Source organism: Apus apus, chromosome 17 (genome assembly GCF_020740795.1).
Source record: "Apus apus isolate bApuApu2 chromosome 17, bApuApu2.pri.cur, whole genome shotgun sequence".
Classification (NCBI taxonomy): domain Eukaryota; kingdom Metazoa; phylum Chordata; class Aves; order Apodiformes; family Apodidae; genus Apus; species Apus apus.
Window position 1 is genome coordinate 5,528,670 of NC_067298.1, and position 13,440 is coordinate 5,542,109.

At 57.4% G+C, this 13,440-nt stretch overlaps 2 protein-coding genes across 3 annotated transcripts; one reads left to right on the top strand and one right to left on the bottom strand.

The window, feature by feature from the left end:
- Positions 1–560: 560 nt before the first annotated feature.
- LOC127391781 (uncharacterized) lies at positions 561–7,180 on the bottom strand. 2 transcript variants are annotated; one of them, XM_051634910.1, is made up of 16 exons: positions 7,094–7,180; positions 6,627–6,734; positions 6,468–6,540; positions 6,205–6,310; positions 6,016–6,061; positions 5,042–5,100; positions 4,900–4,935; positions 3,871–3,923; positions 3,467–3,599; positions 3,182–3,378; positions 2,926–2,971; positions 2,754–2,819; positions 2,126–2,185; positions 1,902–1,984; positions 1,636–1,730; positions 561–808 (listed from the first exon to the last, which is right to left on the bottom strand). In XM_051634910.1, exons 1-16 carry the CDS (start codon positions 7,128–7,130, stop codon positions 774–776), a joined length of 1,233 nt encoding a protein of 410 aa, XP_051490870.1. In that variant the 5' UTR covers positions 7,131–7,180; the 3' UTR covers positions 561–773. The 2 variants fall into 2 exon arrangements, with proteins under 2 accessions (XP_051490870.1, XP_051490869.1); XM_051634909.1 differs by having other exon boundaries at positions 6,154–6,310.
- Positions 7,181–7,636: 456 nt separating this feature from the next.
- On the top strand, positions 7,637–12,100 carry GALK1 (galactokinase 1). Its single transcript, XM_051634912.1, has 8 exons — positions 7,637–7,820; positions 8,469–8,658; positions 8,974–9,093; positions 9,273–9,408; positions 9,837–10,018; positions 10,242–10,392; positions 10,770–10,932; positions 11,889–12,100. The coding sequence occupies exons 1-8, from the start codon at positions 7,653–7,655 to the stop codon at positions 11,958–11,960; spliced, it is 1,182 nt and encodes a 393-aa protein (XP_051490872.1). The 5' UTR covers positions 7,637–7,652; the 3' UTR covers positions 11,961–12,100.
- The last annotated feature ends 1,340 nt before the right edge of the window (positions 12,101–13,440 follow it).

The window sequence follows — 13,440 nt, forward strand, 5'->3', positions numbered from 1 at the left end:
CTCCTGGGGGGGCTCCCAGGGGTGTTACCAAGTTGAGCAGCACCAGTGTCAGCTCTGCAGGCATCACTCCTTTCACTTGAGACAGGGGAGGGGTGTTGGTGCAACTGGTCTGCCCTGAGCAAACCCAGCAGCTGGTTCCTGAGATGTGTCTGAGGTGTGGGCAGTGTTTGGGATCTGGCTGTGAGGGAGCCCCAGCTCCTGCCAGCATGGGAGGGTGTGAGTGGCAGAGCTAATTATACAGCCTGGGAGCAGATGGGCTGCCAGGCAGGCTGGAATGGGCGCTCAATAAGATCCTCATTTCCCATCTGAGCTTTTCTGATGCACCAGGATTACACTCCAACCCTCGCAACAGCTTCAGCCGGGGCTGGTTTCCTCAGCTCAGCCGCTGGGAACAGCCAGGCCCTGTTGGGCTGTGGTTGAGGAAAACTGCTCAGGCTAGGTCTGAAACATGGGTAATTAGCCTTTAAAATTAAACTGCTTGGCTCTTTTAAGAACAGGCTGCACTAGTAAAGCTGGAGTTGGCACAGAAAAAATAGCACAGGGAAGTAGTTTAGCTTGCTCACCTGGATTTATTGCAGTGACATTCTAAGTCCTGTGGCAGAAGTGGTGTTTGGGGAGGAAGAGCAGCAGTGGTTGGTACCAAGGAGGGGCAGGGGTGGCTCCTCAGCACCATTGTCTGCAGAGCAGGAGCCACGACAGCACTTCCTTCCACACCAATATCCTGAAAACTCTGCTGGCTCTTGCTCCGGGGCTGGAGCCAGGGCTCTCCCTTATCAGACAAACCACTCGGTGTGCTGAAACCCTGCAGCTGGAGGAACAGGCTCCTGACCAGACGCCCTGACACAACACCCCTCTCTGCCCTGCTCCCAGTGGGCTTGGCCCAAACACAGCCCATGGTCAACACCAGTATCGTGTCTGCAGGGCTGCTCAGAACATGATCTGAAAGCGAGCCAAGATGAGGTTTTTAAACAAGTATTTTTCCTCACTGCTAAAACTGGAGGGAATAAGATTTACTTGCATCCACGTTGTAATTGTTTTAAAGGCCTGGATCAAAGTTAAGCACCATCACAGGCTTCAGTTGACTCTCAGGTGAGCCCCCAGGTCTGGCCTGGGGGTCACCTGGCAGGGATCTCCCCTCAAGAAACCTGAGGGTCCTTGGTGACCCAGGAGCCGTTAATTTCAGAAGCTCCATACAAGCTTGTGTTTAGACAGGTTAAAATAATTCCAAGTGATGGGATTTATGAATGCCTGGTTTGGGGCTGAACTGCAGTAGCAGGCTGGGCGCCTGCAGGAAAAGTATGTCTTAAAATAACATCTCTCGAAAACAATGTTTCCTCCAAGCTCTTAGTGGAAACAATGAACCATCTGGGTATGCCTAGAAGCTGTTTCTTAAAATAAAAACATTGTCTAGCAGTTCTTAAAAAAAAACAAACAACAAACTAAAACAACCAACAACAAACCAGGCAACACAAAAACCAAAACCACCAGAAAACTGTACCGAAGTATCTCGTCATCTTAGTAACCTCAACAAAAAGAAATTGAGTTCTATCGTACATGTGGGGGACCAGAGCAACCGTTCTTGGTGTTCTGTGACCTCGCTGTGATGATATCTGGAGACACAAACCATTCCCTTACCGATTCTCCTGATGATTTCCTCGCATTCTTGCTCAGAACTGGATGCAAACACCAGGCAGTCGAATGTGCTCCCGCCAGGGTTCTCGGGGGAAGTGCTAAAAATGGAAACACCTAACATTAGCCAGCAGAAAAGAGCAGCTCTGACAGCCCAGCCCTGGCTTGTACCCACACCACAGACCCCCGCAGCTGGGCTGGGTGTCACTTGGTTGTTTTCCAAGACCCACGTCCCTCTGTGTCCCCTCCCCAGGGCCCATGGCAGCACTCACGCCACACAGAAGGCGAAGACGTTTCTCCTGTCCACGCGGCACCCCACGCAGGAGATGGTGGGGTAGGGGTAGCGGCACAGGAGCTGTGCAGGAGGGACGGGGTGTTGGGGACTGCTGTCAGTCCCCATCTTCCCTGTTCCTGGTTCAAACTGTCCTCACAACCCCTCCAGCTGGGCTCCCTGCAGCCTCAGGAGCCACCCAGTTCTTGGGTGTCACTTGCTCACCTTGGAAGAAGCCTTCTCCTGGACCAGGACTTCTGCTTCCTTCACGTCAAATAAAACTTCCTGGATGGGGGATGGAGGGGAGGAGAAGCCCCAGTCATCACAGGGCCTGAGCTTTATCTTTAGTAAGACACTTACAGAAGAGATTATTCAAAACCAGAGGTCATGAAGCACCATGAAACACAGCTTTTTCAAGGAATTCTCTCTGTGTTGCCCTTTTTATCACCGCCCAGTGCTCCCGCAGTTGAATCTTATCACAAATAACTGCCCAAAGGCTCAAGCAGCAATGAGCTGAGTCCTAAAGCACCCCCAGAACCAAGCTCAGCATCCTCACAGTCTTCCAAGGGCTTTCCTGCAACTGGTTGTATTATTACTTTTTTCTCCCATAATGTGCATTTGTCTCCTGCATGGCTGCTTCTAAACAGAAAAAAAACCAACCAAACAAAAACAAAACAAAACAAAACACCAAGAAAACCAAAACCACAGGGTTGGGAGTGTCAAACACTCAGCTGGGCCAAGGGAGCCTGGAGCCAGCAGGAAAAAAAAAAAAAAAGCTCTGGGCAGAGACCATATTTCCCTGCAGTTTTCACACCAAGTCCTTTCCCAGGATGCCCTCAGCCCTGTCACTCACCCGTGCAGCTGAGTGCTTCTCCAGCACAGCAGGGATGGCCCAGTCCAGCACCTCTTTCCCACCATACTGAAATGGAGCAGGAAGGAGGGAATAACCCACAGACACATGAAAATAAAAACAAACCCAGAAGCGAAAATTTACCCCCGGGCACATCTCAGCCCCATCACCTCACCTTCCCAATGCTGGTCTGGCCCAGGTACTGCAGGTTGTAGAGCAGCCTGGGGAGAAAAGGGCTCAGGGTCATCAGAGCAAGGACCCCCTGCTGCTCTTCACAGGGGAAGATGCTCACAGACCCCCACTCCCTCCAGGCCACGGGGGCAGCTTTGGCCCAATGCCTTGAGTGGAGAGCAGGGACAGTGTGGGCACAGGGCTACCCCAGTGCTGGGACACCCAGCCCAATTTGGGGTCCCCATGGTGCCAGACCCTACCTGCCCCCCTGCAGCCTGCGGGGCTCCCCTTCAGCCCTGTGCCGGGGGCCCTGCTGGAGCTGAAAATGGGGCTCCTTCTCCTTCAGGACCTTCAGGTAGGGCAGCAGTGGCTCATAGACCTCCCCGTCATGCCACCGCCACCGCAGCAGGCGGAAGCTCAGTGGTTGTCCCTTCAGCTTCTGCAGCATGTCCCCAGCCTGGAGAGAGGGGGGGGAGGATGAAGGAAGGAAGGTGGCAGGAGAGGAGGAGGTGGGGGGGACACACCAGCCCTCCATGCCCACCCACCTGCCCGCTGTAGGCGTTTCTCAGTGAGCAGCCGTTGATCTCGTCGAGGATGTCACCGGCCAGCACCACCTCATCCACCTCCGCCTGGCTCTCAGGGAGCACCTCTGTGACGAAGACACGGCCATCCACGTACCTGGGGGTGTGGCGGAGCCTCAGCTCTGTCCTGGGGACCCAGCCCAGCTCCCCAAGCCCTGTCAGACCAGCAGTGATGTTTCACCCATACACAGGAGGCAGGGAAAAGCCACCCCACAGACAGCAGAGCCCAGTGAGGATGAGCTGACGGGGAGAAGACCACCTGACACAACCGAAATACTCTCAGCAGGGTTTTCTCTCCCCTTTTTTGGAGAGGGGCTTGCTGCCATGGTCTGTAGATCCTGCAGGAGAGGAGGATCAAGAGCTCCTACCTGAGCACTATCCCCAGCGCTCGGCATGGCACCGTCTCGTAAGTGATGCGCACCTGGAAGAGAGTGGCCATTGACAGTGGCCCTGGCAATGACCACAGGACACCCAAAAAGCATGACCAGGACAGCAGGGAGGATGGGACCCCCTTGCCCTGGGTATTTCTGACACTGATGCCAAAACAGGGCTTTGGGAGCCCAGGGAGAGGCTGGTCCCCAGTGTCCTGGGCAGGGTTGGGACCATCAGTGACTGCTTGTCCTTGTCCTCTCCTGGGATTCACCTGTGCCCAGACCCTGGAGGGACAAACCTGCCAAATGTATGGGATGGCAAAGCAGCCTGTGAACCCTTCACTCAGCCATGAGCCCCTCCTCCCCTGCCCCACGGGTCCCCACGCAGCAGGGGGAGCAGTGCCACCCCTCCCAAAAGCTGCTGCCATTTGCAGCACCAGGGACACAAAACATGGCCACTTTGGGAACCCTTGCCATTAGAAATGCCCAAAATCCAGCAAGATCTCAGCAGTGCCATAGCCCCAAAGCCACACAAAGCTTTTTTTTTTCTTTTTCTTTTTTTTGGGAATTCTTTTGCGTTAAAAAGGCAGCAGAGGGATGCTCTTCATTTTTAAAAGATACCAAACATCCCTGCTGTTCTCAATAAACACTCTGATATTTCACTGGGCAAAACCAAGAGCAAAACCAACTGACACATAATCTGTGTCAGCCCAGGGAAATGAGGATTTTTTGGGCAAGAAATCAGGGAAGGGAGCATGGGAAAACTTTGGTTTTGTCAGCAATTTAGGCCTGGGTACTATTCTGGCTTGGGAGTGCTGGGATCTGCTCCTGGTGACAGCACAGGCACCCGGCAGGATCAGACCTTGGTGGCAGAGGTGGCTCTGCTCGTGCTGGTGAACCTGAGCCAATCCACCCCCAGCTGCGTGGCAATCCCTCCCCTCCAAATAACTCCTGATCTTCCTCATCTGACTTCCCATCGAGGGCCAGGTGGCGGAAGGACAGCTCTGGAGAGAGAGGAGCTCTTACCGGCAGCAGCCAGCTCTCGTCCAAGAAGCTGCAGTTCTGCAAACAAAGGAGTGTCAGCACCATCAAGCCCAGGGAAGAAGGGGCTGGAGCTCTGTGCCAGCAGCCATGTGCTGGCCACCACCCCACTGATTTGTCACCGTACCTCCAGGTCTAAGGAGAAATCCATCTCTGTCACCACCAGCAGCAGCGAGAGGAAAGGCTCTGCAGAGGGATGGGGATGGAGAGGCAGTGTTACCACCAGGCTCCCGGCAGCCACAGCCTCACAGGGACATGGCAGTGGTCTGAATAAAGCCATTTCTGGTGTGACTAAAGAGCTCTGGGGAGCAAGACCCCAAGAGCATCTCAGCACCAGGGAACCCAGGCTGCTGCTTCAGGCTCTTCTCAGGCTCCTGCTGCCAGCACAGGGAGACAAGGCCTGCACCTCAATACACATTTCCCCTGAACTCAGACCAAGGCTCACAGCAAAAGCTGCTGATGAGCAACTTTCTCTCCATTCCTCCCCCCAAATGCAAAGCTGCCCGGGCTCTCCTGCATAAGCCTTACAATTACACTGGCTGAGATCTGCAATCTGCTCATGCACCAGCAGTGTGGGTGATTTATAAACCATCTAGGTACAGGTTTAACGCGGGGTTGTTTATCATAATCACAAGATAAAAGGCCTGCTGCTCCCCCCACCCCCCCAAGGACCAGGGCTGCAGATGAGCAGTGCAGCCTGCCAAGGCAACACAACCATTTCCTGCACTGACCCCCCCATGGGACCCCCCTGGGCAGGATCAGGGCCCAGCTACCACAGGCTCCCCTCAAAGCCAGACTGCCAGGCCTGCTTAAACCAGCTCCCTCAGCACAAAGAAATTACACAAAAGACACTCCAGAAGCATTTTTACTCTCTCACGACACTAAAACCAACCTGAGATGGATTCAAACACTGTTTAAATATTTACACCCCCTTTTCCACCACTGCAGCAGCGTATTTAGATTTTAGTACTAAGGTTGGTTTAGGAAAAAAAAAATAAATCAGTGGACTATTTTACTTCCTCCCTGCTGCCACACGGTGCCATGACACCCGAGACAGCCACCTGGGGCAGGTTCCATCTCACCTCGGAGCTGTGGTCTTACCCAGGAGGTCTTCATTGCCGAGGACGGAGCTCACCGGATCATAAAACTGAAACACAGAGGAATGCTGCAGTTACCGGCGCCGTTTCCCTGCCCGTTGCCCACCGACAGTGGTTTCCTCCCCTCCCCCGTGTGCTGCACCTCCAGCAGCCGGGGGGTCCGCTCCAGCTGCCGCACGGCCGCTGCCAGCACCTTTCCCTGCAGAGCCAGGCGCAGGCAGAGCCGCCCGCGGCCCTGGGCTGTCCGCACCTCCCGGCACCTTCCTGCTCTCTGGATGCTGATGGACAGCGGGCTCGGCCTGTTTGGGAGAGGGGAAGCAGCTCGAGGCTGAAGCTTTGGTGACACGCGGGAGCATCCTCCCCACGCCTGGGGGCTGTGGGGTGAGCACATCACGACGGACACCAATCCACGACTCAGCTTGTCCATCCGAGGGGATCCCCTCGGGGGCCGCTCACCTGCCGCCATCCCCCGTGGGAAGCTGCTCCAGCCAGTGCCAGTAATCCCGTCTCCTGAACCCCCAGGCTGGCTCTGTGGGAGAAAGGGAGGACGAAACCCGTGGCTGGGGGCAAAGGGACGCTGCCACCCCCCCGGTCCGGGCAGGCAGAGTCACTCACGTCGCAGCCCCTTGCGCAGGATGGTCTCCAGCAGCTGGCAGAAGGAGGCGAGGTGCGGCGAGGTGTCGGTGCAGGGCCCCCCGTCCTCCCGCAGCCGCAGCACCCCGCCTGAGGTCAGGGGAGCATCAGCACCCATGGGTGCCCCCGCTGCGGAGGGGGAACACCCCTGGGAGCAGTGCTGTGCACAGCCCCAGGGTGGGCCGCTGGGGCTGCGCCCGGTGCAGAATGTGACCCACCCCGGGCAGAAACTCAGGTCAACTCCCTGAAAACTAAGGGCAGTGTGTGTGGGGGGGAAAGGGGCACAGCGCGGGGACTAACACCCGGCAGGGCTGCTCCTGCCACGGCAGCCCCCGGAGCCCCCGCCGTCCATCCAGCCGAACCGGAGGGGCCAAACCGCGCGGCGGGGGCTGCCGGAGGAAGCTGGTGCCGGCCCCGGGAAGAGAGAAGGGAGAGGGGGCCACGGTCACCTTTAAGGGCGCTCAGCAACGGCTCCTTCCCGGCCATAGGCTCGTCCCCCTGCCCGGGGGGTCCCGCGGCGGCAGCTGTGGAGGGGCGGGAACCGGGAACCGGGAATGGGCCCCGCCCCGGGAGCAGAGCGGGGCAGCCCGGCCCCCGGGGCGGGCAGTGGGACCGGCCGGCTCACCCCCCCCTCCCCGCCTCTCCCCTGCGTGTTTATCTGTCCATGTGTTAGGGGCATGGGTGTGGGTGTAGATGTATGTACCAAAACCTCCCAGGCATAGCCACAGGCACGCTCAGGTACAGGTGTGCACAGGTGTGCGCAGCTCTGTATAGGTGTGCTTGGCTCTCTCCTTGCCTGTAGAAAAGCACAACAGCGTTTCCGAGGCAGCAACCGGGGTCTCGCACGGCCCGTGGGAAGGGGCTGCCAGGGCCGGGAAGGGCCCCCCCGGCTCCGTCCGCGCCCCTAAGGGACGCGGCTTCGAGCCCGGCCGCGGGCGGAGCGGGGCCGGGAGCGGGGCCGGGAGCGGGAGCGGAGGCGGAGCGGGGCCGGGGCGGAGCGGAGCGGCCATGGCGGGGGCGGTGGCGGATCCCGGGCTGGCCCCGCTGCTGGCAGCCGCCCGCCGGGCGCACCAGGCGGCTTTCGGGGGGGCGGCGGTGCTGGCGGCCTGGGCCCCCGGCCGGGTCAACCTCATCGGCGAGCACACCGACTACAACGGCGGCTTCGTGCTGCCCATGGTAAGGGCCGTGCTCCGCCGCCCCGGCCCCGTGATTCCGCGGTGTCATCCTTCCGGGTCCCCCACTGCAGCCTCCGAGGGTCCCCGTCTTCCCCCCCTCCCTGCCTCAGGATGTCCTTCGCCCAGGACCCTGCAGGATCCCCTGGAATCCCCCACCATTCCCAGCACCGCCGGAGCAGGACCCCGAGCATGGAGGGGGTGGGGGGGACCCCCGACCTCCTCTTTTCTGCAACCCCGTCAAACAATTGTCCCTTCCTGGGGCGCTGTTTCGCTGGCAGCGATGGTTCAAAGCAGCTGGCGCTTCCTGCCCTCCTTCGGCTCGGTAGGGAAAGCCCCCGCTCGGTCCTAAATCAAACCTACAGCTAATTACTTTGAGGCCGAGGAGCGTGGGAGCAGGTCAGCTGAATTCCTCTGCAGGCAAGAAAACTTCCCAAAGCCTCTCATGTCTTTGTCATGGGTCTCTACACCCACAGAGTCCAGCAGTCAGAGCTGGACGCTGAGCTTGGGTGGTTGGTCACAACATTTCAGTGCCAAGACTGACCCTGTGTGGCATTAAATAGCCAGAACGTTTGATGCTGTGATGAAGCAGAGCATGTGGGGATGCTCCAAGGGGTACCCCAGGGGCTGAGCCCACCTTTGCCTTTCCCAGGCCCTGCAGCTGGGGACGGTGCTGGTGGGATCCCCCAGGCAGGATGGGACCATCTCCATCCTCACCACCTCGGCAGAGGCGGACGAGCCTCGCAGGGTGCAGTTCCCAGCTCCCTGCCAAGGCAGCCCCCTGAGCCCAGGGCAGCCTCGCTGGGCCAACTACGTCAAGGGCGTCATCCAGCACTACCAGGGTAAGGCCTGGGCTGCTGGGAGGGTTAGACCCACCCCTCCCTTGGGGCTGGTGCTCCGTGCCTGGCTTTTGGCATGCTCCAGGGGTACTTCCAGCCCCTGTGCAATCCCAGAGCTGCTGCTGGGGCCAGGCTCCAGCAGAGACACTTTCGGCTCCGAAGACCCTGTGTTTGGGTGGGGGGTTGCCAGGGTCATACTATGCCATGGGTCACCCTAAAATGGGATATTGGAAGGGGCTCTGCTTGGAGCTGGTTCCCAGCGGCTGCCCCCAGCCCTGCAGGGGCTCACAGCCCCCTTCCTCCCTTCTGTTCCCACAGGTGGTCCCGTGCCAGGCTTCAGTGCCGTGATAGCCAGTGACATTCCCCTGGGTGGGGGCCTCTCCAGCTCAGCCTCTCTGGAGGTGGCTGTTTACACCTTCCTCCAGCAGCTCTGTCCTGGTAAGGCAGCGGCCAATCCTGGCCCAGACACTGTGCGCTGGTGCAGGAGCTGCTGATACTTTAGCAAAACCCCATTCCATGGGAAAGCACCATTTCCTTTGTGTTTGCTCCTCTCCTGCTCCAGGGGAAGGGGCAAAGGTCCCAGAGCTGCTAACCTGCCTCTCTCTGCTTTGGCACAGATGATGGTGATTTGGTAGCCAAGGCCCTGGCGTGCCAGAAAGCAGAGCACACATTTGCTGACATGCCCTGTGGGATCATGGACCAGTTCATATCTGTGATGGGCAAGGAAGGCCACGCGCTGCTCATTGACTGCAGGTCAGGGCTGAGCTCACTGCACCGTGCCCACCTCCTCAGGCAGGTGGGGACAAGCTGGTCTCACAGCCATGGAGTCTCACTCCAAATGCAGGAGTGCAGGGAGGAGTTTAACCCTTCAACCCAGCCCAAAATCTCATGGCAGGGCTGGGATGCCCTGCATTTTAATTCCTGCGTCTTGATCCTTCCTCCTGCATCTTGATCCCTCCCCCTGCATCCTTTCTGCTGCTTGCTTGGGCCGTCTTGCCTGCAAAGCCATGATGGGACTAATAATTGGGAGGGAGTGAAATGCTGGAGCAAAAATCCTAAACCACTTGGACTTTGCCTCTGTGGAGGCAGGAGCTCCCTGCTACATGGCCTCTCCTGGGTGGTTGAGGGCTGGAGAGGGCAGGGAGGATAGACACGTGGCCCACACTGAGCTGTCACTGCAGGTCCCTGGAGACCACCCTAGTCCCACTGGCCGATGCCAGCTTGGCCATTCTCATCACCAACTCCAACGTGCGGCACACGCTGACGGGCAGCGAGTACCCCACGCGCCGGCGGCAGTGCGAGGAGGCAGCAGCTGCTCTTGGCAAGGCCAGCCTGAGACATGCCACCATGGCTGAGCTGGAAGGTGGGGACAGTCCCTCCCTTGGCTCCAGCTGCTCTCAGGAGCTGGGTGCCCCATGGCATGGGCTGAGCCTGTGGGGCAGCACCTGGGAGAGGTGGGCGAGTGCGCGCAGCGGGGTGGGAACGTGCCACGAGGAGAGAAGCTCTGACACAGGATGGTTGCTCACACCCAGCAGCATCCCACAGTCCCGAGTGGCTTTGCTGCAGGGGCGTGCATGTCCCCACAGGGGCCAGGAGCCAGCTGGGTGAGGAGGTGTACCGACGGGCCAGGCACGTCATCAGTGAGATAGCACGGACAGCCCGGGCAGCACAAGCACTGCAGGACAAGGACTACAGGATGTTTGGGAGGCTGATGGTGGAGAGTCACAACTCCCTCAGGTGAGGATGTGCCACCCCTGGGGCACTGGTGTCGAGTCCTCATGGGGTTCCCTTGCCTGCGGGTGCAGCACTGGGGGCAGCCAGCACCATGTCCTGCCCGGTGTCTCATGGCTCAGCCGGCTGGGGAGTTTGAAGGAAAGACTCCCAAGCTTCTGCAGCAGGGGGAGCTGGGTTGAGGCAGCTGGTCACATATGTTACAGACATGGCTTCTTAACTAGACATGGCAGCACCCAGCAGGTCCCTGATGCTCTGCATTTACAGGCAGAGAACTGGACCAGGATCTCTGGCACCCTGCATTGCTGCAGTTTGCTCCTTTGGGGAGCAGGGGCTATGGCTGGGGTGCAGGACAGGGCTGATCATGGATCTCCTCTCTCCAGGGATGACTATGAAGTGAGCTGCCCAGAGCTGGATGAGCTGGTAGTGGCAACCCTGGAGGTCGATGGGGTTTATGGCAGCAGGATGACTGGGGGGGGCTTTGGAGGCTGCACAGTGACACTGCTGGAGGCTGGGGCTGCAGAGAGAGCCCAGCACCACATCCAGGTACACTGCAGAAAAGTGTCAGGAGATTGGCTTAAAGATCCCAAGGAAACACTCAGGGACATGGCCTGGGGTTGCCATTGAAGGTCCTGAGGCACTTGGGGTTGGTGCAGCCCATCCAGTGCTGTGCCCTATAAGACCATTAATGCTGCTGAGCTCTTGCAGGCAGTTCAGCACCGTGGTGGTCACAGAGCACTGCCCAAGGACCTTCCTGCACTGAGAAAGTGAGGAAAAAGGTGCCACTGATCTTCAGGAAGGCTAAAGCTATCTAGGGAAAAGTAATCCGAGATGAGCTTAACACCTGCAATTACAGCCCAGAAAAGATCTCAGTATTGTCATCAATGTTCTCTAAAACAGTAGCTCAGTGAGCATTGGTGGGTAAAAATGCCAGCAAGGTGGGGGTGTCAAAAACGGGGGCTGTGAAAGAGGCAGAGCCTCATTTTGCTGCTATATAAGATCATGGTGCCCCCTGTAAATAGTGGGAGGAGATACAAAAGGGGCAGAGGAGGGTGTGTGAAACAAGGAGAGCCTGAGAGGTCTGTGCCTCTGCCATCTGACGAGAAGCTGGAATAGAGGGAATGTGACCAGGAGTTACAAAACAGCGAAGGGGGGAGATAGGGTGAGTGTGGGACTGACCCTGAGATCCTCCAAAATAAGAACCAGTGACCACTGGATAAGTTAGGAGAAAACCAGAGCTGAGGAGGCACCATGCAGAGCTATGTTGGGGGGGGGTGGGGGTGGGGGGGTGGCAGTTCTCTGCTGTTGCCAGAGGCCATGGAGGGCAGCAGCACAAGCAGAGTCAAAAGCTGTTGGAAAAAGTAATGGAGAATGATCCATGGAGGGCCAGCTTGGGGATGTGCTGACAGCCTCCCTGCCCATGCTGTGGATGGACCAGGGGACCCCAGGCAGTGGCCAGGGCAACATGCATCCATCCACTCATTGCTCCTCTTGTCTCCTAGGAGAAATACAGTGGCACAGCCACCTTCTACCTCACCAAACCCTCCGGAGGGGCAAAGCTGCTGCCCCTGTAGAGGAGTGACCACCTCACCTGAGCTGGGACTGCCACCCTTCAGGAGGCTGCTGTCTTCCTCACTTCACAAGGGAATCAATGTGTCCGTCTGCACCATTTGCCTAATAAATGTAAAACATTTGCACAGTCCTTCCACACCCACCTGAGTTGAGCTCTGAAAGTCACTGGGAACCTTTCCTAATGAGCCATTACTGGGGATGTGGGGTCCAGGAACGTCCCTGGAGCTGCAGTCACACGGGGGGATGGCACTGGAAGAGCAGCAGGCATTGACACTTGGCAGAAAGCCCTGCTTGGGTATCTGCTTCTGGCATGTGTCTGTCTGCTGCTGCTGCAGATGGAGGGTAGTAAAGGGGAAGGATTTTTAAATTAATTTTTAAAGGAAAGGGAAGAGGCAGACTGTAGAGAAAACATTTGCTGAGTGCAATAGGAAACCATCTGATCAAAGACCCTCTGTCAGAAGGGGCTGCTGGATCCACCTTGCAAAGGCTGAAAAACCACCAGCCCTAATGAGGAGATGAACATTAAATAGTGAGACTGCTCCTGTGTGAGGCAGGGGGTGGGTGTGCAGTGCCTTGGCCTGGACACAGGCTGGAGAGCAGCAGTTGCTGGGCTGTGCCCTCCTCCTGGATAACAGGATAATCTTTGGTTAAAATCCTTGAAAGTAGGGCTCCCATTTAGGCAGTTTTCACTGTTTTACCCTTGACCATAAAGCTCAGGGAAAGGGTCATGGAGTCCTTGTCTAGGAGAAAAAACAGCTGGAGAAGAAACCTCAACCACAAAGGTGAGAGGGGAACTGGGAGGCAGGATAACACCACTGGAACTTGCTCAGGACAAATAAGTGCTTCTTGAAGACACAGTAAAACCACAGGGTTGCTGAAGTTTCTCTTGACCCAAGTTCAAGCCTGACCTAGCTCCAGCTGCAATCCTGGAGAATCCTGTACACTTTACTCACCCACGTACATCTTTAGCATCAACATTTATGACCCATCCCACTCAAATGAGCAGCTCAGAGAGGAGGGGAGGGAGCTCTCAGTGGTGTCAGTGCTAGGAAGTCTTATTCTGAGTCCAAAAAAAAAAAAAAAAAAAGAACAAAAAAAACCCCAACAAACCCAAAACGAAAAAGCCAAAGTCCAATGTCAGATCAAATCAGGCCGATGAAGCTGCCAGGGAGATGGGGCAGCTGCTGTTTTGGCTGGAAGGTCTAATCCAGAGCAGAGGCAGCTGCTGCTGGGGGCAGGATCCTTGCTTTTGGCAGGCTCCTCACCTGCTCCCGGGCAGCCAGGGGAACACGCTGCTCAGCAAGACATGGAGCCCAATTGTTCTCCTTGGCAGAGGGCAGTGAGATGCCAGGCATTGTGCCAGGAGCTGGGGAATGAGGTCCAGCAAGGCCTCAGCTCAGCCCTGCAGCCAGCACTGTGCAAGGACAGCTAAGGCCAAGGAAGGCTCAGAGCTGTGCTCAGGGTGAGGAGAGCCTGCTCTTC